Source organism: Coloeus monedula, assembly GCF_965178545.1.
Source record: "Coloeus monedula genome assembly, chromosome: 15".
In the NCBI taxonomy this organism is placed as follows: domain Eukaryota; kingdom Metazoa; phylum Chordata; class Aves; order Passeriformes; family Corvidae; genus Coloeus; species Coloeus monedula.
The window spans coordinates 1,818,846-1,839,600 of NC_138795.1; the positions used below are offsets into that span (position 1 = coordinate 1,818,846).

At 61.0% G+C, this 20,755-nt stretch overlaps 1 protein-coding gene across 2 annotated transcripts; it reads right to left on the reverse strand.

Annotated features, from left to right (window-relative positions):
- Positions 1-584: 584 nt before the first annotated feature.
- On the reverse strand, positions 585-19,993 carry AFAP1L1 (actin filament associated protein 1 like 1). Of its 2 annotated transcripts, none has more exons than XM_082291183.1 (19): positions 19,942-19,993; positions 7,753-7,881; positions 7,186-7,269; positions 6,789-6,886; positions 6,540-6,651; positions 6,107-6,205; positions 5,519-5,730; positions 5,087-5,266; positions 4,341-4,427; positions 4,017-4,110; positions 3,738-3,890; positions 3,123-3,334; positions 2,713-2,858; positions 2,322-2,400; positions 2,094-2,208; positions 1,774-1,938; positions 1,392-1,570; positions 1,011-1,139; positions 585-754 (listed from the first exon to the last, which is right to left on the reverse strand). In XM_082291183.1, the coding sequence occupies exons 1-19, from the start codon at positions 19,955-19,957 to the stop codon at positions 731-733; spliced, it is 2,313 nt and encodes a 770-aa protein (XP_082147309.1). In that variant the 5' UTR covers positions 19,958-19,993; the 3' UTR covers positions 585-730. The 2 variants fall into 2 exon arrangements, with proteins under 2 accessions (XP_082147309.1, XP_082147308.1); XM_082291182.1 differs by having other exon boundaries at positions 2,094-2,211.
- Positions 19,994-20,755: the final 762 nt, after the last annotated feature.

Below are 20,755 nucleotides of genomic sequence, written 5' to 3' on the forward strand. Positions count from 1 at the left end.
CAGAGAGCTGAGCTGCCTCCATCCCCAGCCCTTTGCAGCACTTCTAAGCTGTTTAGGTGAAAAGCGTCCACTGGTAATTCGCTTCCTAATGCTGACACTTGAGCTTCCTTCATTCCCAAGGGAAGGCAGCATGCCCTCACCCTTACTGCCTGGAGGACAAGAAGGAAATACTGGACAATGGCACTTGGTTGAGGCACAGCAAGCTGGAGCCATGAGGAACCCTGAGATGAGACCCTGCAGAGCTGGGAGCAGTAAGCAGGGTGACCAATCGGCATCTCCGAGGTGGCTGGTCCTGAGCAGCTCCTGAGGGGGCCACAAACCCCAAAAAAGTCCTTGGTTGCTTTGGTAAATGTCAGCCTGGACACATGCTGATCCTGAAAACCGGAGCATCTGCTGGGCAGTGCCAACTGGCAGCCCCAGGCTCTCCCCTCCTTCCTTCTGCACCCAGAGTTTGTGTCGAACTCCTGGCTCCGGGGCAGGCTCCCCCCAGAGCTGGGTCTCCCAGTGGTTTGTGACCCTGATCCATGAGGAACTCCCCTTCCCCACCCGCCTCCCAAATCCCCTCCCGCCCCCATCCCCTGGTTTATAGCGTTGGTGGTGCCGCAGTGGTGGGGGCTGGGAGAACGTCTCTTCCCACCACGGCTCCCCAGCACCCTCCCAGTGTCTTGGAGAAAGGGGGCTGGTAGCTCCTGCGTGATCCCCAGTGTGTCAGGGCCTTGGGCAGGCTGGCTTAAGTCTGCTTCTTTTCCCATTCCTGCAGAGAAAGGAGAAATAAAAAGGGATGAGGAGACAGCGCTGGAAAAGCAACACTGAGCCCTTCAAGGTTTCCCTCCCTACTGGAGGCTTTGGGTCACCTCAGTATTTTCCAAGCATCTTCACTGCTACCTCGGGCATTGTAGGGGCGATGCTTTCCCTTTCCCACCCAGCCCTGAACTTCCCAGATTTCATGGTTAAACAAGGGGCGAAGACTGAGGTTTCCCATGGGGCCAGGGAGGAGAGCGAAGCAGGACCTTGGCTTTCCGCAGCACGCTTCCCGTGTTGGCAGGGATGATGGAGGGGCTTCTCTTCCTCAGCTCTGCTGCACAGTTCACAGGGACCAAGTGCTCCGGGGGGCCCCCGTTTGGCTTGTTTGTAGTTTCCTGTGGAAAATGGGGAGCAAGAAAAGTTGAGGAGACCCAGGAAGCATTGACAACCAGATTTAAAAAAATTTAAAAAGCACGAACTGTCATGAGGTGAAAGTTGAGGTGATCATACCTAATTCACACACCACTGTCCACAATGGGACAAAGCCACAGGGACGTCCCCTCTCCCCTGTGCTGCTCCCCCAACACCCCAACCACTGTCACTGGTTGAAACTGGAGCTGTGAAAGTGAGAAAAAAATGATGCATACCCCATTCTCAGCCTTGCTGGTCACAGCCAGCCCCAGGGCCGGCCCTCCTGCCAGCGACTGCTTCAGCTGCTCCTTCACCTCGGTCAGCTTGAGCTCCAGATCGACCCGAGACTCCTCCTTCTGCCGGCATCGCTCCTCCAGCCCCGCCACCCGCTGCTCCAGCTCCTGCAGCCTCGGCCCTGCTGGCACAACCACCCAGCTCAGGGCTGGCACAATCCACCCATCCTCCTGCACGGCGACACTAGGTGGGGCTGCCAGCCCGGTGGAGTGCTGCAGCCAGCCCAGCTCACGGCCACACTGTCCCCGTGGCCAGCCCGGTGTCCCTGTGCCAGCCCAGCTCCGTACCCGAGTGTCTCGGAGCAGCTGCACGGCCCCGACCTACCCGTGCTGCCCTTCATGGCTTCCCGCAGCTCCCGCTTCTCCTTCCGCAGCAACATCAGCTCGCTGCGGATTGATGCCTTCTCCTTCTCCAGCTTCTCCTTCTCTGTCAGGAATCGCCTGGCATCTTCCTCGGCCCGGTTCTTGCCGTACCTGTACTGGTTGGCACCTGCGGGCACGGGGAGAGCCCGTGAGGGGCTGCACTGATTGCACCGGTGCTCCAGCTGAGCCCACCCACCACCCGTGGCTGCACATCTCTCTGGGGAACAGCCTCTCCTGCCCTGGCCAGCAGCCCTGGGGAGGTTTGTGGGCCCGGGGACTCACTGGATGCATGTCTCTTCACTTTGACTTGTGGGTCCACCCTCCGCGATTTCTCGCTGCAGGACGAGGCGTGGCGCTTCACCTGGGCCCCACCCGGCCGCCCCGGCTCCTCCTCTGCCTGCTGGGAGGAGGGAGAGTGAGTTGAGACACATGCAGGGCCATTCCAGCCCGGCCAAGGCTCCCTGGGCCACTGCGGTGGGAGAAGATGAGTTCAGGTGAAGTCATGCCCACCTGAACCTTCTCATAGGGGACATCATCGTACACCACCCGGGAGGAGTCCGCTCGGTGATCCTGGGAGGAGCTGGCCCACCTGCACAAGGAGGGATGGGGTCTTTATTCCCACACCAGCCTTACCAGCCCCTCAGGGAGCCTTTCCAACTCTGCATCGCTCTCCCAGCTTCACTCATGACCCCACCCTACCACACCCTCAGCACTGACTAAATCCTTTCTGCTTCCCATCCTGCCCAAGGGAACAACCCCGGGACACTGACAGTGCCTGAGATCACAGCCACAAACCACAAACCACAGCTCAGCCTGAGCCCCTTCCAGGGAGTCTCCGGGGTAAGGATCACCATCCCCAGCCCAGCACTCAGCCCCTGGCACAGCACGAGCACAGCCTTACAGGTAGGAGTGTCTCACGGCCGTCACGATGTTAGCAATGGTCTCCACATCCACGTAGTCATAGTGCAAGGCCTCTGGGGCTGTCCGGGAGCCTGTCTCCACCAACAGGAGACCCAGCCAGCGGCCCAGGTCTTCGGAGCAGCTTGCCTGGAAGGCAGAGGAAGGGTTGGGATGCATGCCCAGCTCCCAGCCCCTCGTCCTCGCTGCCTCCTGACGCGAAGTCCTGCTGTGCACAATCCCCCTCTGTGCACCAAGTTCCCGTGCGGCTGCCCCCAGCTCACCCAAATGGTGCCCTGAGCTTTCCAGGGGAGGGGGAAACAAGGCACTGCTTGCATGGGATGTTGATCATCCCCAAGGATCGCTGCTCCCCCAGCCTGGCAAGCTGTTCAAGGCCCGTCCCACCCCGCTCACCTCCAGCGCCGTCACCTCCTGCCCGTGGCGCAGGATGCGGAAGGCAAAGGGGTGCTTGGGGCCCAGCCCGGGCACCACCTCGCAGCCCCGCAGGACGATGGCGTTCACGTGCGTGCGCAGGTCCGTGCGGTCCTTGTGGAAGTAGAGGGTGTTGCCCTTGAGGCGACACCAGCGCTCCTTCCAGCACTGGTTCACCAGCACGCTGAGGTAGCCTGGGGGTGCCGGGGGAGAGAAGGGCATCAGCGCCTGCTTGGCTGCACCTCGGGCAGGCTTTGACAAGGCAGAGGTTACAGCATGGCTTCCTACTCATCCAGCCCTTCTGTGCGTCAAGTTTCCCCCCACGCAACCAGCGGGGCCCAGGGGAGCTGCCAGCTTGGTACCAGACAGCCCCCCAAGCCTGTTTTTGGGGACATGGGTGACCCCTTGCCCACTCATCATTGGAATTTGCAGAGCCAGGCCTGGGCAGCATTTCCCAGCCTGTGGCAGTGCCACAGTCCCCCAATGAGCTTGTCCCCACCCCTTACCCCCTACAGCCCTGCTTGGGGGAAGGATGTCACTCCCCACTGATCCCACTCCCACCCCCCAGCTCCATCTTTGCCCCCAGCCCACACGAACCGCAGCAGGGGATGTCCTCCTCGGTGGAGGAGGTCTGGTTGTCCTCGGGGGATGGCTTCTTCTTGGAGAAGCTGATGATCCTGGTGATCTTCTTCCCCGCTGCCCGGCTCATCGAGCCCTTCAGGTCAGCCAGGCCGCTCTTTTTGCCTTTCCCTGGAAGGATAGGGCAGCTGTGTGACCCCGGTGCATGTCCTGGCATCCCGCCTGGCTGCAGATGCTGCCCAGCTGTGGGCACACAGCTGGCCCTGGCTGGGTGGGCAGTGGGGACAGCGACAGTACCATGCTCGCCGTGGTCTCTGCGGGTGGCCGGGGACCCGGTGTCGCCCATGGCCACACTGTCCGAGTCTGAGGTGTGCTTCTCCTGGGACAGCCGCTGTGGGAGAGCAGAATCCCATCAGCACCATCCCCCAGCCACTGCCAACCCTTTATCCCCTTGCATAGGGCTGGGATACCCAGCTCCTGCTCCCCCTCCCAGCCCTGCAGAGCTGCTGTGACAATGGGGAGGGCTCCTTGTGCAGCAGCCCCAGGAGTTTGGGGTCCCCCAGCCCCGTGTTCCCCAGGCTTGGCCGCAGCAGCCCCTCACAGCTCCTTAGAAACCATCACCTTATCCAGCTCCATCTTGCACGGCATCGCTGGGGAGGTGGGGGCCTCCATCCCGCCCGCTGCTGGACTGCTGGCTTCCTTTATCACCTGCAGGGACAGCCCCAGCTGTCACTTTGAAATGACCCGAGGGCCAGGGCTGCCCTCCCTGGCTCAGCTCCTTCAGTGCCAGCGCCAGGCTGAACCACGGGGACAGGTCCTGCTCTCCACAGCACAGGGCAGCAAACCCTGCTCAGGGCTGCTCACATCTTGGCCCCTTTGAAACTTCAACCAGTTTTGTGCATTTTGTCAGGGATTTTGGAAATCTCAGAAGGGAGAAACTTGGGTGCCAAGCCAGCATCATCCTGCCAGCACAGGACACCTCGTGACCCCCGTTTCACAGGCGTGGCGTGTCCTGGGTGTGTAAAAACACCCTGTTCTCCCCGATTTGGGGTGACAGCTGCGTTGGTGGTGTGCTCAGAGGCTCCTTTCCCACCCGCCACCCCTTCCCCACAGCCCCTGCTTCCCGGCCCTGAACAAAGGCAGGAAAAGGCCCTGGGGAAGAGGAGGGGGAGAGAGCAAACATCCCCCCAGCCGGGGCTATCAGCACCGGAGACGCCCAGGCCCTGGGAAGCGGCCGATAAGAGACAGCAGCAAAGCCCCGTCCCCTTCCAGCGGGGCAAGGCCATTCCCAGGGCAGCCCCCTCCCCAGCTCAGGCAGGGAGATGCCAAGGGGAGTCTGTGGATGCCCCTGGGAGGAGCAGTGGTACCTTGAGCCACTCCTCAGCCTGCTCCTTGCTCTGCACCGCCAGCACCAGTGCCTCGGCCCCCGGCAGCGAGAACCGCAGCTCGTGCTTCTTGCGCCGCCCGTCCTTGGGGACATAAATGACGTTGCAGGTGCTCAGGGGCACCTCCACGTGTGGCTGCCGGTCCTTGGAGCTTTTGTAGCACTAAGGGAGGCAGAGAGAACTGCTCAGGGCTCAGGAAAACCTGCCTGTCCAGCTGCTGTGCTGGGGGTCTCACAGGCAGCACGGGGTCTCAGGGTCCCTCGCTGGTTGCACAGATGGAGGTCGCATGTGCTGCAGGGTAGCAGCAACCCTGGGGCAGGGGCTTTGTTTGGATGGTGCTTTTTTCCCTCAGCTTGGGCTCAGCCACTCTCCCAACCCCCCAGCGGGTTTCTGTCCCCCCAAGGCCAGGCTCACCAGCAGTTTGCTGTCCCGGATGATGGTGAGCTGCTTGGCCCACTGCCCGAAGCGCTTCTTGCGCAGGAGGAACGCGCAGATCCGGCAATCCTTCACCAGGTTCATGGAGGCCTCCTCTGAGGGCCACTGGTGTGTCAGCTGCTGGCCCTTGCCCTCCTCCTCCTCCTCGTCATAGGACTCGTAAGAGCTGCTCATGGCATCCGAGTCATTGTCTGGAAGGAAGCAGGGGAGTCACCCTAAAAGGTGCCGCACACACTGCCAGGGTTCCCCGTGCCCAGGGGGCTCCAGACCGAGCTGGGCTGGGTGCCGGGACAGGCGGATTCCGTGTCATCCTCTGGAAGCAGCAGCGTTTGGCACCAGCCATCTCCATTTCCCTTGGAATCCCAGCGGGATGCTCGTGGGCCGAGCGCCAGCCCCAGGTGCATCTGCCCAAAGCCCTGAGCTGCTTTATTTCTGTGCAAGGCTCACACTGAAATCGTGCTTCCCCAGCCTCAACCCCAGCAGCCCCCAACCCACTGCTCAAGCCCCACCTCGGGCTGGACTTTGCCAAAGCTCTCCCCTCCCTCTTGAGGACACCCAGATACCTACAGGAGTTTTTTTGCTCCCCATTTATCCTGGTGACAGGGTAGCTGCTGTCTGCATCCTCGTAATAGCCGTCCTCGATGGAATTGGGGGGGCTGGAGCTGTCTGCAGGGGAAGCAGAGGGAGCTGGGGCTGCTACACCTGGTTTTCCCTCAGGGATGCTCAGTGGGGCAGAGCCAAGCACGCCCTCCCAGGACATCTCAGCACTGGTCCTCCGTGGCTCTGATCTCTCCCCATCACCCCATTCTGGGTCTGGCTGGAGCAAACAACTCCTTGCAGTAACAAGTGGGATGGAAGGGAGTGGGATACAATTCCTTCCCCAGGGTGAGCAGTCAAACCCACTGAGTGCTGCCTGGTTTTCCAGGCAGGTGAGGGATGCAGTGGGCAGCTTGTGGGGCTCCCCCCACCCTCCTGCTGGCCTGGATGGAGCAGGACTCACTGCGGGAGGTGATGTACTCAGGGGCCTTGCCAGGGCCCAGGGGCAGCGCTTCCTCGTAGTAATCCTCAGGAGGGGGAGTGGTGGGCAGTGGAGGAGCAGGATCCACAGGAACCTATGGCAGAAACACCTCCAGTGTGAGCCAGGCAGCAGCAGGGGCGGGAGCAGGGCACGGGAAGGGTCCCACCCTGGCCACTGCCACCTCCTGTGAGGTGCAGAGCAGACCTGGCTCGGGGACAGCCGGGCACTTACAGGTTTGGCCGTCTGGTTCCCTGCCAGCTCCAAGCCAACGCCGTCACTGGTGTCCCCCTCCTCCTCCTGCATGTCCTGCAGGTCCCCCAGGTCACAGTCTGCATGGGGTAAACGGAGGGTGAAGGGAGCAGGAAAGCAGAGCTGCACATCCCAGCTGTGCCCTCCAGGGATCTCCATCGTCCTTCCCTGGGAAGGTGCTGGGAGGTGGCATCATTGGTGTGTGGGTTCCCTCATGGCCAGCCCCCAAACAGCTACAAGGGAGCAGGAATAAGCACCTGGAGTGATGATGCCCACTCTGGACACAAGGATACAGCTGTCACCCTCCCTCCAAAGGACTCCAGGACTGTGCACCCACCCAGTGACCCCCGGGGCATCCCTCTAGCCCAGCCACACGTACCAAACTCCTCAAAGAGGGACTCCACGAAGCTGGTGCCGTTGCCCAGGGATGCTGTGTTGACGTACATGTAGTCCACATCCTTCCCTGGAATTGAGGGGGATGATCTGAGCCTGGGGCAGGCAATGGCACCCACAAACACCAGCCCAGGGACACAGCCCACCCCACCAGAGCAGGCAGCGGGGATGGAGGAACGCCCAGGGATGCTGTGGCTTCCCCAGGAGAGCAGGAAGGGGGCAGGCTGTGAAGCCCCAGGTGCACAGTGCCGGCCTTCCCGCGGAAACCCCTGCGCTCAGCACAAACCCGGGGCAGGAAAAGCTCTGGGAAGCAGCGTTTCCGCAGGGAGCAGCCCTCCCGTATCCATGGCAGGGCTGACGCCAGCCCTGCTCCCAGGGCAGGGAGGAGCTGCGGAGTGAAAGCAGGGAGCAAAGTGCCCTGAGGGCGCTGAGCAGGTGCTGGGCTCAGCCCTGCCCTGCAGAAGCTTTTCCCTGCCCTGCTGGGTTTTGGTTTCCCCTGCTGGGGACACCCACTGCCCCTGGAACAGCCGCTGGATAGGAGAGGCACACAGACCTGCAGGCGGCTGCAGCTTCTGCAGGATGGTGGAGACAGCCAGCTTCTTCTCCTGCGTGGTGGCACTCAGGTACTCGTGGTCCAGCAGCTTGAGCAGGACGCTGAGCTCTGGCAGGAGCTGGTCCAGCACTGGAGAGAGCAGGAAAAATCCTGTCAGCCAGGGGAATGTGGGGATGCTGGGGTTAGCACAAGGCCGAATGGGCTGGAACCCCTGGGTGTGGCAAACCCCACGATGAGGGGTTCTCCCAGCTGGCCCAGCACGGCTCAGGTGGTGCTTGCCAAGTGCTCCTTCCATGCTCCACCTCCACACAGACCCCAGGATGAAGCCTGGATGGGAACACCAGCTCCACAGGCTGCTGGACCTCTATCAAAAGGCTCAGAACATGTATTTTTCCACACAGACGAAACTTCACCTCCGTCTGCCTCACTGCGTACCACTGCTGCTGGTGCCCCTTTGCTGTGCCAGGCACTGTGGGGTGGTGGAAGGAAAGAGGGAAAGGAAATCCAGGTGCCATCTCCAGAGCCACCTGGCAATGCCACCCTGAGATGTTCTCCCACCCCTCATCTGCTGGGGGATATTTATTCTCTCCTGCTGTGCTCAGACCACCAGTTTTCACAAAGAAAAAGCACACAGCAGGTCTGGGGTGCCCAAGTGGCAAAGCTCCTGAAAAACACTTGGATGTTTCCATGTCAGAGCAGGGCTACAAAAAGAATTCCTCACTGAATGCAGCATTTACAGGGATGGCAGCAGCTGACAGAGCTCTGGGAAAACCCAAGGGCCAGGGGTGGGAAGGATAGGGAGGATGAACGAGGCAAGCTCTGAACTCCAAATCACTCCCGAGCTCCCACACCCTCACTTCTGCAGCAACACCCTCATCCCAGGTCTCTTCCTTATCTCCACCGAGCAGGGTAAGACAAAACAAGCCTGATCTGGACCCAAAGTGGAGCCTCTGTTCTACCACACACCTGCCCTGTCCAGGGTAGCTCCTGCAGGATCCAGCACCTGAATGGGAGAGGCCAAGCTCAGGGACACCAGCAACCCCGGAGCTCTGGAGAGCACAGAAATACAGAGCTGCAGTTCCTCCCAGGGCACGATCCCTCCTCTTGGCAGCCACCAAACATCCTCCCAGTGCAGCTGGGGTGGCACACAGCTGGCTTTGGGTCTCCAGGGACAGCAGCAGAGGCCAAGGGTCACCACAGAGGCAGCTCGGACGTGCTGACTGATGGGGATGGCTCGAAGGAGGGGACAGTGTGTGCCCCAGAGCTTGGGGACACCCTGGCTGGGCTGTAGCTGTGCCCACACTGCCCCTCGGCAGAGCAAAGCTGGGCAGCAGCAAGGGGCTGGCACGGGGTGTATTTCCCAGGGGAAAGGAAGGATTCTGAGCCACTGATGGGATCCTCCTTCCTCATGTAAGGAACATGGAGCCAGCCACTGCTGCCCAAAGTCCCAAAGGTGTTCCCAAGGGCGAAGGGGAGCCCAGCAGGAGGGCGATGATGCGGAGCAGTGCCAGCCAAGACGAGCCCCTGGGCACAGAGACAACGTGCCCACCCTGAATCGCCACTGGCCCAGCACACGGGCCAGGATGCTGCTCACGAGGCTCTTCCTGCCTCCCTGCATTCTATCTCCACAAACCTTCTGCTTCCTCCTCCCTCCCCAGCGCCAAGCTAAACAGCAGCCTCAGCCCTTCTGGCCACAGCACCGGGCAGTGCCCATCTCCCACGGGCAGGACAAGCCAGGACAGGCAGCCCCAGCCTCAGCACTGCTCCAGGAGGAACAAGCATCCCCCAGACCTGCAAGGAGAAGGCAACCACAGGGAATGGGATTCCTGCTCCTTGAGCTGGAACAACATCCCACAGCCAACAGGCAGCCACAGGCCAGGTCCTGCTGATGCTCTGCTCACACCTCCTGTGCTGGGGACCTGCTCTGCCAGGTGACAGCCTCGGGTGTGGGGTGTGGGGGAAGCACCCAGCTCCCAGTGCCCCTCTGCAGAGGCAGGGAGGGAGGGAAGAGGGGAAAATCCTCCTGGGATGCTGCCGAGTGCTGCACAGGCAGGGTGGGATCTGCTGGTGATCTCCAGGCAGGTGAGACATCCTCCCTGCAGGGCTTGGCAGGGGAGGGGACTACAAGAAAGCAGCTGGGACAAAAAGCAAGATTTCCCCTGTCCAGCCAGCAGCTGCAAACATCCAGGGGGTCACCCATGCTCCTGCAGCCCCAGTTCAGCCATGAGCTCCCACAGAGGGCATGGGGACTGTGCAGCCTCCCACACAGCTCACCAAAGCCCAGGCTGTGGGGTCAGCAGCATCCCCCCACTCCCAGAACACCCCAAAGCCCAGGCTGTGGGGTCAGCAGCATCCCCCCACTCCCTGCACACACAGGACATGTCCCATCACAGCCACCAGCTCCGTGTCAGGGCTCGGGGCCAGCCCAGGGCAGAAGGGCAGCCTGGTTTCTATTAACAGCACCAAAGCGGGCAGGGAGGGGGGCGAGGGGACCCTGCTGGGCACCAGAGCTGAGGGTGCCTGATAAGCCAGGGCTGCTGGCAGGGGCTGAGCTCAGCAGCAATGCCCCGAGCCGGGCACACTCAGCACGGACCGAGAGCTCTGAAGGCGCCTTTGTTTCCCCCCAGCTGAGCTGTCCCCTCCATCTCCCTTGTTAAACATCCTCCAAAATACAAGGGGGAGGGAGGGGGCACTCAAAGAGGCCTGTGATGCCAGGAGGGCACACTGAGCAGATCTGGGGAGATCCGGGGGAGATCAGGGAGGCAAGGAATTAATTTCCTACGCTTCCAGCCTGAAGGAGGTTAACGGGGGGGTGGGGGGCTGCAGGAGGCGAGGGGAGATTGCTCTGGGGGGCAGCAGGGGATGGTGTGACCAACCCAAGGTCACCTGGCAAACAAGGACCAGCACAGGCACTTCTGCAAGAGCTGCTGGGAGCGAGCACAGACCCCGCAGAGCTGGCCTGGGGACATGGGACACGGCTCCTGTGCTGGGGGGGGGCACTGGTGGCAGTGCCCTGGGGGGCTCTAAGCTCGGGGACAGAGGCAGCAGAACAGCAAAGGGCTCCTGGGGAGGAGGGGGTGGGATGTCAGAGTGACCACAGGTGACACAGCTGAAAAGGGACCCTGTGTCCCTTGCCCACCCTGCTCTGGGACATCCCCTGCTGCTTTCTGCTGGGGCTTCTCCCGCATCCAAAATCCTGTGGGATCACCCCACCTCCCTGCACTCAGGCTTTGCACAGATCCCAGGACAGACAGTGACACCACAAACTCCCTCCTCCTCACGTTTACAGCCTCTCGCACTGCTGTGACAGGATGGGAGACGTCCATGAGGTCTCTGAGCCTGGGAAGGCCAGGACCCGTGGCAGCAGATGGCTTTAGCATTAACCACAGGGCTGGATGGGCTGGGGGGACCCAGGGCAGCTCTGCTGGGACGGGGTGACCCAGGGGACAGCACCAGGACACTGCTGCCATGCAGGACACTGGGGTGGTGTTTCTCTTGCTGCCAAATCCTGCCCTGGCAGCAGCACCAAGCAAGGTGCTGGCAGAGGAGCTGCATCCCCTCCAGCCCCTCTCTCCACCCTACAGCAGGCCAGCTCTATTTTTAGACCCCACAAGTGTTCCCCCCCCTCCTGAAGGACCCTTTTCCCAGCACAGAGATAAGGTCTGGATACAGCCTGCAGCTGCAGAGCCTCCCTGCTCCACCACAGCAGCAAAATCAGGTCCTGCTCCAGTAACCTGCCAAGAGGAAGAAGAAGAAGAGGAGGAGGAGGAGGAGGAAGAGTCTCTGGCCAAGCCAAAGCAGGAGTTTCCTGGTGTAAAGGCCCAGCTTTTGCAAGGGGAGAGATCAAACAACCCCATGGAGTTTTCATGCCAAGAAAAGCCCAGCCTGCAGCTTGAGAGAGCCCCGGGGAGGGGAGATGCTGAATCACAGCTCTGAAATGCAGTGGGAGGTGCACAGGGACCCCTATCCTGTAACTCTGCTGCCTCCGGCCGCGCTTCCTCCTGCGCCAGGTGATGGCTGGGGCCGAGGGGGGCCGGGGGAAATCGGATGCTGGGAGTAACAGCCATTGTCTGTAGCTAAAATAAAACCCAAGCACAAATAAATCCTTCCTGTTGGCACGGGCAGGGCCCTTGGACGCTCTGCCTGCCCCCACACGGCTCCTTCCAGCTGCCACCCGCAGCAAACAAACCTTCAGAGCTCCTGGGATGCCCTGAAGAGGTGGAGACAGCACCCGGGGACACCCCAGCCCCTGGGGGAGCCCTGCAGGGAGGTGCCTGTGGGACCAAAGGACCCAGAGGAGTTCTCTGCAGCACACAAACCGTGCTGAGCTCTCCACAGGCTGATGTGGAGCCACTTGCAAGAGCCACACAGTGCTGGGACGTGTCCCCATGTCCTGCTGGGTGCCCCAGCGTGGGCATCACTGGAGGGTACTGCCCAAGGAGATGCTGGCAGCCCCCTCCGGCCCCAACACCACTGCTCCTTGAGGAAGCCCACAGCCTCCTGAGCACTTTGCTGAGCTCCCAGGGCAGTTCCTGTTCCCATTCTCATTCCCAAGGAGGTTTCTTCCCGCCGGGGAGGAGGAGGCAGGCGAGGAAGTGCCTCGGTGGGGGTGGCTCGGCGCTCCCAGAATTGTTCCTTTGTGCAGAGGACAGCAGGACAGAGCTGCCTGCGGCCACTGCTGTGGCACTGCCCTGCCAAGTGGGCAGGAGAGAGGCAGCAGCTCAGCCCTGGAGGTGGCAGGAGCCAGCCAGGCTCTGCTCCCGGCCACTCAGCACCTGCTGGGTGCGGGGCAGTCCGGGATGGGCTGGTGGAGCCAGGAAGAGCAGCCTGGAAAACACCTCCTCCTCCTCCCAGGGTGTCCTGCTCCAGGCTGGAGGAGTTTTAGGGAAAAGCCAACCATTAATGACCACACTTGAGCCCTGGCAACATCCCCTACGAGTGGAAGATTTGCTGAGGGGCCACTCGGTGCACATGAATCATCTCCTCCCTGCAAACAAGGGCCCCTTGAGTGGGGCGGATGGGGAGAGCCTCTGACTCCGCATCCAACAATTCCAGCAGGAGCTGAGCACTTGGGGCTGGCTCCTGCCTGGCTGGGACCCTGCCACCCTCCCTGGGATAACTCACAGGATCCTGCTCCCAATTTGGCTGCTGCAGCAGCATCCCCGAGTGTTGAGGAGCGCAAGGCGAGCTCAAATCTTCTGTCTGGTTCCCCAAAGTCTCAGCACATCCCCACTGTCCCTCCAAGCAGGCAGAGCAGCCATGCACAGCTCCTGGGGACCTCATCATCATGGCCTTGCAGTAATTAACACCCTTAGCTGATAGCCTTGGAGAATCAATCTTGGGAGCTGAATGTGCAAGCTGCTTGCCTGAGGGGGCACCAGGCCCCCACGGTTCTGCTTCCCAAGCAGCGGCTTCTCCCCTTACACGAGGAGCCCACAGGGTTTGGAGGGCTCCTCTATCCTGCTCCAGCCCTGGGAGAGGGGCAGATGAGCCACCAGAATGGTTAAAAAGCACAAAGGGTGCCCTGGCTGTGCCTCCTGAGCCTCCTCCATCAGTGTCCCCCTCTGCTCCAGTTGCACCCCAGCGCTGCCAGCAGCTCTGGGGATCCCTTTCCCAGCACAGCTCCAGTGGCAGCACCTCAGCCACTCCAGCAGTGCCCATGGAGGCTCCTGGGCCTGTCCCAGTGCCTTGGCCAGCAGAGGCTCATCCCCCCAGGACACACAGCCCTGCACAAAGCCTTATCTCAGGCCTTGCTGCAGCCACTCACCCACCCCAGCAGAGACCAGGCGAGTCCAGCCCAGAGCTGCTCCCTCAGCCAGGCTCTTCCCAATGCCCTGCCTCACCCTGGCTCTCTGCACAGAGGGGGTTCCAGGTCCTCACCACCTCCCAAAAACGGGAGAAGAGCAGAGGGAGCTGTGGGACTCACCTGGAGCCACAGCTCTGCCCTGCACGAGGGAATCGGACACAAGCAGCACTCCGAACATCCCCCTCGGAGCGCACTCCTTCCCGCAGGAGACACAGCTTCTCCCATCCTCCTCCCGCTCTAAAACGAGCAAACAGCAGTCCTGAACACAGGGAAGTGTCACTACAGGCTGACAGAGCCATGCAGAGAGCAAGGACTATCCCCTGCATTCGAGTCCCTGGCAGCTCCCACACTGCAGGAGCCATCCCTCACTCCGGGGGGCCACTGAAGCCTCTTTGCTCTGTAATTGCATTTAATGAGACGTGGAGAACGAGGGGATCGTGGCAGGTACCACCCAGCCCGGTGCCAGCAGGACACCCCACAAGGAGCGGGGCTGACTGCACCCCCTGGCTGGGTCGAGGCTCTCCTGGCGGTGCCAGACCCAGAGCACGGCTGTGGATGTGAAATCTCCCCATCAGCCCCAGCCCCTCAACCCTGCACAGCCCCCTTGGCACCCCAGTCCTTGGGCAGCGGCTCCCCAGCACAGCCATGGGACATCAGAGGCTCCCTGAGGTGACATTGCTGCTGGGAGAACCCCTGGGACAGCCCCTGTTGTCCCCCCTGAATGTCCTTCCTCACAGCAGCTTTACAAGTGCTGCAGGTAATAATTAACAGGCTGATTAAATCATCGACAAGCACCTCCTGTGTGAGCCAGGCCGCCAGTGACCCCCCAGTGCCCCGTGCTGGGGCAGGACCCCTCCTCCAGGGCCTGATCCCCCCTTTCTCTGCCTCCTGGAGAAGTTTGTGGCTGTTTGCTGCAGCTCACCCAAAGCAAACTTTATCCCCCTGACCCGGAGCTGCAGCTGCCCCCACCCCAGAGGAGCAGGGGGTGGTTTTTGGGTCACCCCCTCTTGCAGCTGTGCACAGTGAGATGGTGAGCAAATAAATCACCCAGGTGAGAGATCTCTGAGTGACCCTTCCGTGTCCCCAGGCCGTGGGCAGCCTCCAAACTCAGCTCCTAACCCCGGGTATGAGGTGTTTCCAGCCCCAGCTCAACACAATCAGCCCTGGAAAATCCCATGGGATCACAGGTTTAGTACTTCCAGACTACATTTCAGGACTCGGTGCCAGGCTCAGCAGGCTCGTGGCAGGATGCACCAGCCTGGGAGCAGAGCTCGGGAGCTGCTGGCTGGAAAATACATTTAAATAATGAATGAAAAAGAGAGGTTTGAGATGCCCTTTAAAGGAATAGTCAGGCAGGGGTGAGACCTGCTGAGTAATGTATAAAAAACAAGCTTCAGGCAGAGGAGAGATGTTAGCATTACTCAGAACCCAGAGTAAACTGTGTTTCCTCCAACCAAAATTTTGGTGCCGGCCTTTTCCAAACAAACTCCAGCAACAGGTTGGCTTGGGCTCCCCTCCAGCACTGGGAGAGGCCCTGGGATGGTGCCCCGAGCGTTTGCCCACTCCTGTGCCCACCCTCTGTGGTGGGCAGAGCACCGGGAAGCCTCCCTGGGTCACCCCCTCCTGCCCGTGGCTGGCTCTGTGGGGACCTGGAGCTGTCACCTCTCTGTAGCCCTTGGTCTCCACCAGACCTCAGCCTCCAGGACAGCTGGGATTACAAACTTCAGCCTGCAGGAAGAGTTGGAATTCCAGCTAATTGTAGGAATTCCAGCTAACTGCAGGCATTCTAGTGGGAAACCCCAATTCCCACCAGCCCACACCACCAGCCAGGGCTGGATCCAGCGCCCACATCCCCAAAATCCCCGCTGGTGGGGGTGGAAAGCTCTCTGCACCCCAAGAGACGCCTCTCCATGGCCTGTACATCCCCATTCCCCAAAGCCACGTTCCGGGATGCAATTCCTGACCTGCAGGAGTGAGACATGGGGAAGCCAGCAGGGCTGGCACATCTTCCCGGGAGGAAAAGTCACACGGGGAGGTTGTGACAGGATCCTGAGAAGGGGAGGAGGATCCAAACCCTCACCCAGCAGGGTATGGGCAGGGATTTGCAGGAAGGAGCTGGCGGATCAGCTTTCCCAAATCCCACTCCGCTGTCCCGAATGCCATCAACAGCAGGATATGGATCCTTCTTTACAGAGCTGGTGGGAGCAGTAATCCACAGATCCCAGCGGGAGAAATACCCCTGTGGCCCTGGGGGCACGGAGACGTGCCCAGCACCAACCCCCAACCTTGGCATCCCTGCCCTGACCCCCACAATGCCCAGGAGTTCCAGAGCTGTGCTGGACACGAGTCCCCCTGCCTGGTGGGGCGATTGGGACCCTCTCAGTGGCCACTCCAGCCCTGTCCCGATGTCCCCAGGCCGGGGCACAGCTGAGGGTCTCTGGGTGTGGGGTTGGGGCCATGCTGCCCCGGAGGACCCTCGGTGAGCAGGATAAGCGTTATTTTCTCAGCCCTTCCCTTTCCTTCCCTTGCCAAGCTCCGCCGGGAGCATCAGGTGCAGCGGCAAGGCCAGCATCCCACAGCATTTCCTACCCGTTTAACCCCTGCGGGGCAGGGCTGGAGGGGCAGGAAAACCGGGATATCCCAGCGGGAAAGGTGACAAGGTGTGACCGACTGCTGTGGTGCCTGCCGGTGGCTCCACCAGTGCTGGCACCTGGTTCACCTGCTTTTAACTCCGGGACACCAAAACCAGCTCTCAAACCTGCTTCTCCTTATGTTCTATTCCTGGTTTTGTCCTTCACAACCTCGGTTTCCCAGAAAATGAGCAGCTGCTCCCCCCATCGCAAACTCGGGTGGGTTTAATGCTCAAAAAAAAACCCCGGAGAAAGCCAAAGCCGTTCTTCAAAGTGCTCCTTACACATCTCCTGCTAATTGCCAACAATCAGAGCATACCAGCGTCTCCCCGAGCTCCCTCTTATCACTGCCAGGATCAAATGCACATGGAAACCACTTCAAAAAAAGAAAAAAAAAAAAAAAGTATTTTGAGCGTGGAAACCCCTTGCAGCAAAGCTGTTTTTGTTCCAAACTGTTACGAAATGTCAGTGTTTTCCCTCGCCTGCCAACGAGCCGGCTTTGATGCCACGGGAGGCTTTATCAGGAGCAGCAAAGGAAGGGGCTGCAGCAGCCGCGCCCTGGGGGGAGGCTCACAGAGGTTATTTCATCCTTCCCCAGTGCAGATTGTCAGCCCAGAACCCACGCAGGGACCTGAGCTCCCCAAATGCCGCTGCTTTCAGCGCCTCGGGGTGATGACAGGCGGCTGCTGCCTGCCAGGGTGCCCTCCCCGCTCTGTCACCTCGTGGGTGCCCTGGCACGGGTGCCAGCCCCTTGTTTGTGCAGTGAGAGGTTTCCAACCCAACTGTCTTGTTGCTGGCCTGGGACAGTGACATTTAATAGAGATTTTACAGGACAGAGAATTGTGACATTCATTTTAAGGTTCCTTACAAGCAGGAGGAGATGTGTTCCTCAGGAGAGAGTCTGAGCTGTGCCAGAGTGGGTAACAGGGAAGGGTTAAGGGGTTAGGACATGAGTCTGGGACGCCAGAAACCACTTCGAGCCTCCACTCTGCTCAACTGTTATCTCCTGTCCCCAGCAAGTGATTTGGCCACGGAACAGCAGGCAGAGCTTGGGTCGAGCCCAGTGCTCTCCTCTGAAAAGGCTTCCCGCTGCTCGGGATGAGACAGCTTCTTCAAAACCTTAAACAAAGTTTTCCTGGGATAGGAACCTCCTGCAGGCCCGTGGGAGCTCCGGCGCTGCTCCACAGCAAAGGGCACGGCAGCCTCGCAGCTCTGCACGTTTGCACAGGAAAAGAGCATTTCCAGGTCAGGAGTGGGAAAGAAGCAGGTTTTCCAGACAGCTAGGGCAGTCCCCAGGGCTCCTGGCTGGGGGGCACTATCCCACAGCGTCCCTCCCCTCTCATCAGCCCCTCTGCCAGGGCTGTGCCCCTCCGGAGCTGCCAGGAGCCTTCACGCGGATCCAGGATTTCCCTGTGAAGGCCAACGCTACACACCAAGGATACTGGAAAATCCAGAGGGGCAAACAACTCCAGCGCTCCATCAGCATCCCCAGGGCCACCCTCCCACCCTGTTTTACCCACCCTGAGGGGCTCAGCCCCGTTCCCCACACCCCCGGGCTATAAACAGGCTGAGTTTCCAGCGGAAGGAATGGCTGCAATGCGGAGCAGAGCTCGGCACTTGCCCGGCGCTAACAGCTGGCCCGGGCTGTGCTCCTCACCACCCCAGACCCCTTCCACCGGCAGGATTCCTGCTGCCAGCTCGCCGGCGGCAGGGCAGGAATGATCCCGGCAGCCTCCCCATTCCTGTGGGCGAGCTGGAGCCAAGTTTATCCCTGACACATCTCCGCCGGCTTTGGTGGATTTAGAGCCCAGATAAGTTTGGGGCAGGACCTAAATTCTGGTGGCTCAAAAGGTCAGGGAAGAGACACTAATGAGGGAGGAGAAGCCATGTGTGAGCACGGGCGTGTTTGAGCAAAGGATCACCTCCCAAATCACACACTGGGAGCCGGGTTCTCCATCAGCACAACCTGAAACAACTTTGCCAATAGCCCACAGCACCAGTCCCCCCACTGAGCCACTGGTGTAGAGCTGGGCCACACTGGGCGCTGCTGGGCAACGAGAAGAAACTGGCAGATGATAAAATCAGGATACAGCAGAGCTCCAGGTGAAGAAAGGGGCTGCCAGGGAGCGGGGAAAGACTGGGAATGGGCACTGAGCTCCTGCCTAACGCCAGACCCAGCCCGTCACTGGGGAAGGGAACCTTCCCCCTGCGAGTCACAGCCCCCAGAAGGACCCAGCAGCTCTGGCTGATGAGCAGGAGGGGCTGGGGGAGGTTTCCATTAGCAAAGAGCCACCCAGGTGCCAACAGCAATTCATCACAAGCACTCAGAACAAAGCAGGCAGGCGCTGCTGTCGCTGCCGTGGCAGGCACCAGCGACAGGGATAAAACAGCTCTTCCCTGGCAGGGTGAACCTGTGGAGAGGCCAAACCATGCCCAGACACGGCTACCACAGCTGGGCATCCCCTCCTTCCCTGCCATGAGGTCCTAGGTTTGATTTTTGGGGTGGGCTGGGGTACGAACAGGGAATTTCCCATCAGGTCACCCCGCAAGAGAATGGGGAAGCCAAGACCCTCTGCTCCCCTCTGTCCCCAGCAGTGATGTCCTCTGGGACCCTGAAGGACAGCTCTGGCATCAAGTGTCACTTGCCAACACTCCCTGTCCTGCCACAGCTCCCTCCTTCAGAGCTGGCAAAGCCACCCTGGCTGGACACTGCCACAGGGGACGGATGTCCCTGTCCCCTCCCGGGCTCCAGGCCACTGGCACTGCTCCCTGAGCACTGACACCGTGCCTGTGTTTCCACCAGTCCCCAACTCCTCAGAGCTGTGTTTCCACTGCGGAAACGCCACCCCATCCTTTTACATCGGGAAGGGGAACTCTTGACCCCTGGGTCTCTGTGGTGCTGACCCGGAGCTGCAGACACAGCACTCCTGAGCTGCCCTGGGACTTCAGCGTGGTCCCAGCCCATGGAGCCAGAGAGGCCCCTGGCCTCTCTCTTATCATTTTTGGCCAGCATTTCTGTAGCACCTCCAAGGACAGGTCAAGGGCCAGGACCCCCGTGCTCCATCATGTCACCACCTGCTCCTCCTGCGCAGCCCCAGGCTGCAACCAGCAGCAGCAGCAAGAAGCAATCCCCTTGCAAACCTCCCCCTGCTCCCTCCAGGGACCTGCCAGCCCCAGCAGAAAGCCAGGACCTTCTCTACAGAGCTGGCCCAGAGCCCTGGCAGGTTTATACAGATCCCAGATCAAAGGCCAGGAGCTCGGTGAGCCCGATGCCACGGGCTGCAGGCGGGAATCGCACACGTGTGGGAAGGCAGCTCCCCCCAGCAGGGTGGGGATCAGGCCCTCCGTGGCTTTAGGAGACTCCCGGCGTCTTCCCCAGACAAGGAAACCCTCTGAACCCGATCAGCCCCATCTGGAAACGACACCTCCCTTTCCACGGCCACAATTTCCCCTAACAAGTGCTTACACCCCACGGCCTCCCTTGCAGGCTGCTGGTGTTTTCCCCATCCGACCAATAAAGAGAAACTGGTTCCAGTTCGTGCCCCAACCGGCCCTGCTGGAGGAGTGGGGGGGAGCAAAGGCACGCTCCGAGCACGGTCCCACATGGATCCCGGGATGCGCCCGCTCGCCTGGGATGGGATGCGCGACCGGGGATTCCCTGCGACGGGCACGGGCATCCCTGTGCCCTCCGCGCTGTGCTGCGGGAAGGGGGTGCCCGATGCCCGTCCCGTCCCACGTCCCCTGTCCCCTTACCGCTGAGCCGGTCCATGGTCCGGAGCCGGGGGAGCCGCGGCCGCCCCGGGAGCTGCGGGCGGGCGAATGTCCCGGGCAGCGGCCGCCCGGCGGGGCCGCCTCTGGCTCGGGGCGGCCAATCCCTTCCTCCGCCCCTCCCTCCCTCTCTCCCTCCCTCGCTGGGGCGCACGGCAGCGCCGAGCACCGGCCCGGCACGGCACGGCACCGGGGACACCCCGCGGGGACAGCCTGGGGTCCCCCTGCCACGCTGCGTCTCCCCTGGGAAGGGTGGGGGGGGTCTTGAGTGGGCCACCTCCACCTGCCCGGGCTCGGCAACTTCGCTTTAGGGGGAAAAAAAGGCGAATTCCCACAGCCAGTAGCAAGCGCAGCTCCCCCTCACCCCTCACCCCTTGTTTCCCCTCCTCGAAATCCCGTCCGTATCTGCTCCCTCCTGGTGGCCCTGCTGTGCCCAGCTGTGCCCAGCTGTGCCCAGCGTCTCCCTGGCCATGCCACTGTCATTGTCCCTCCCCGGCGACCTGGGCTGGGGAGACTTGTGGGACGTGTGACAGTGGCCCAGGCGTGGCAGCAGGGACGGTGGCTCCTGGCACTCCCAGGACAATCCGGGCTGCAGCTCAGCCCTGTGGGGACAGCGGGTTGTGACAGAAATGGGATGAGGTTTCACACGTACCCAATTATGGCTTGGGAAAGCAATAATTGAAATATAAGATGTGAATTAGCAATGGGTCTGGAGAAATTATCTTTTTGGGGCAATTTCAGCCCAGGACTACTTGGCCCCTTTCATCCCCCCCATGCCCAGGTGGGAACCAGCTCCTGC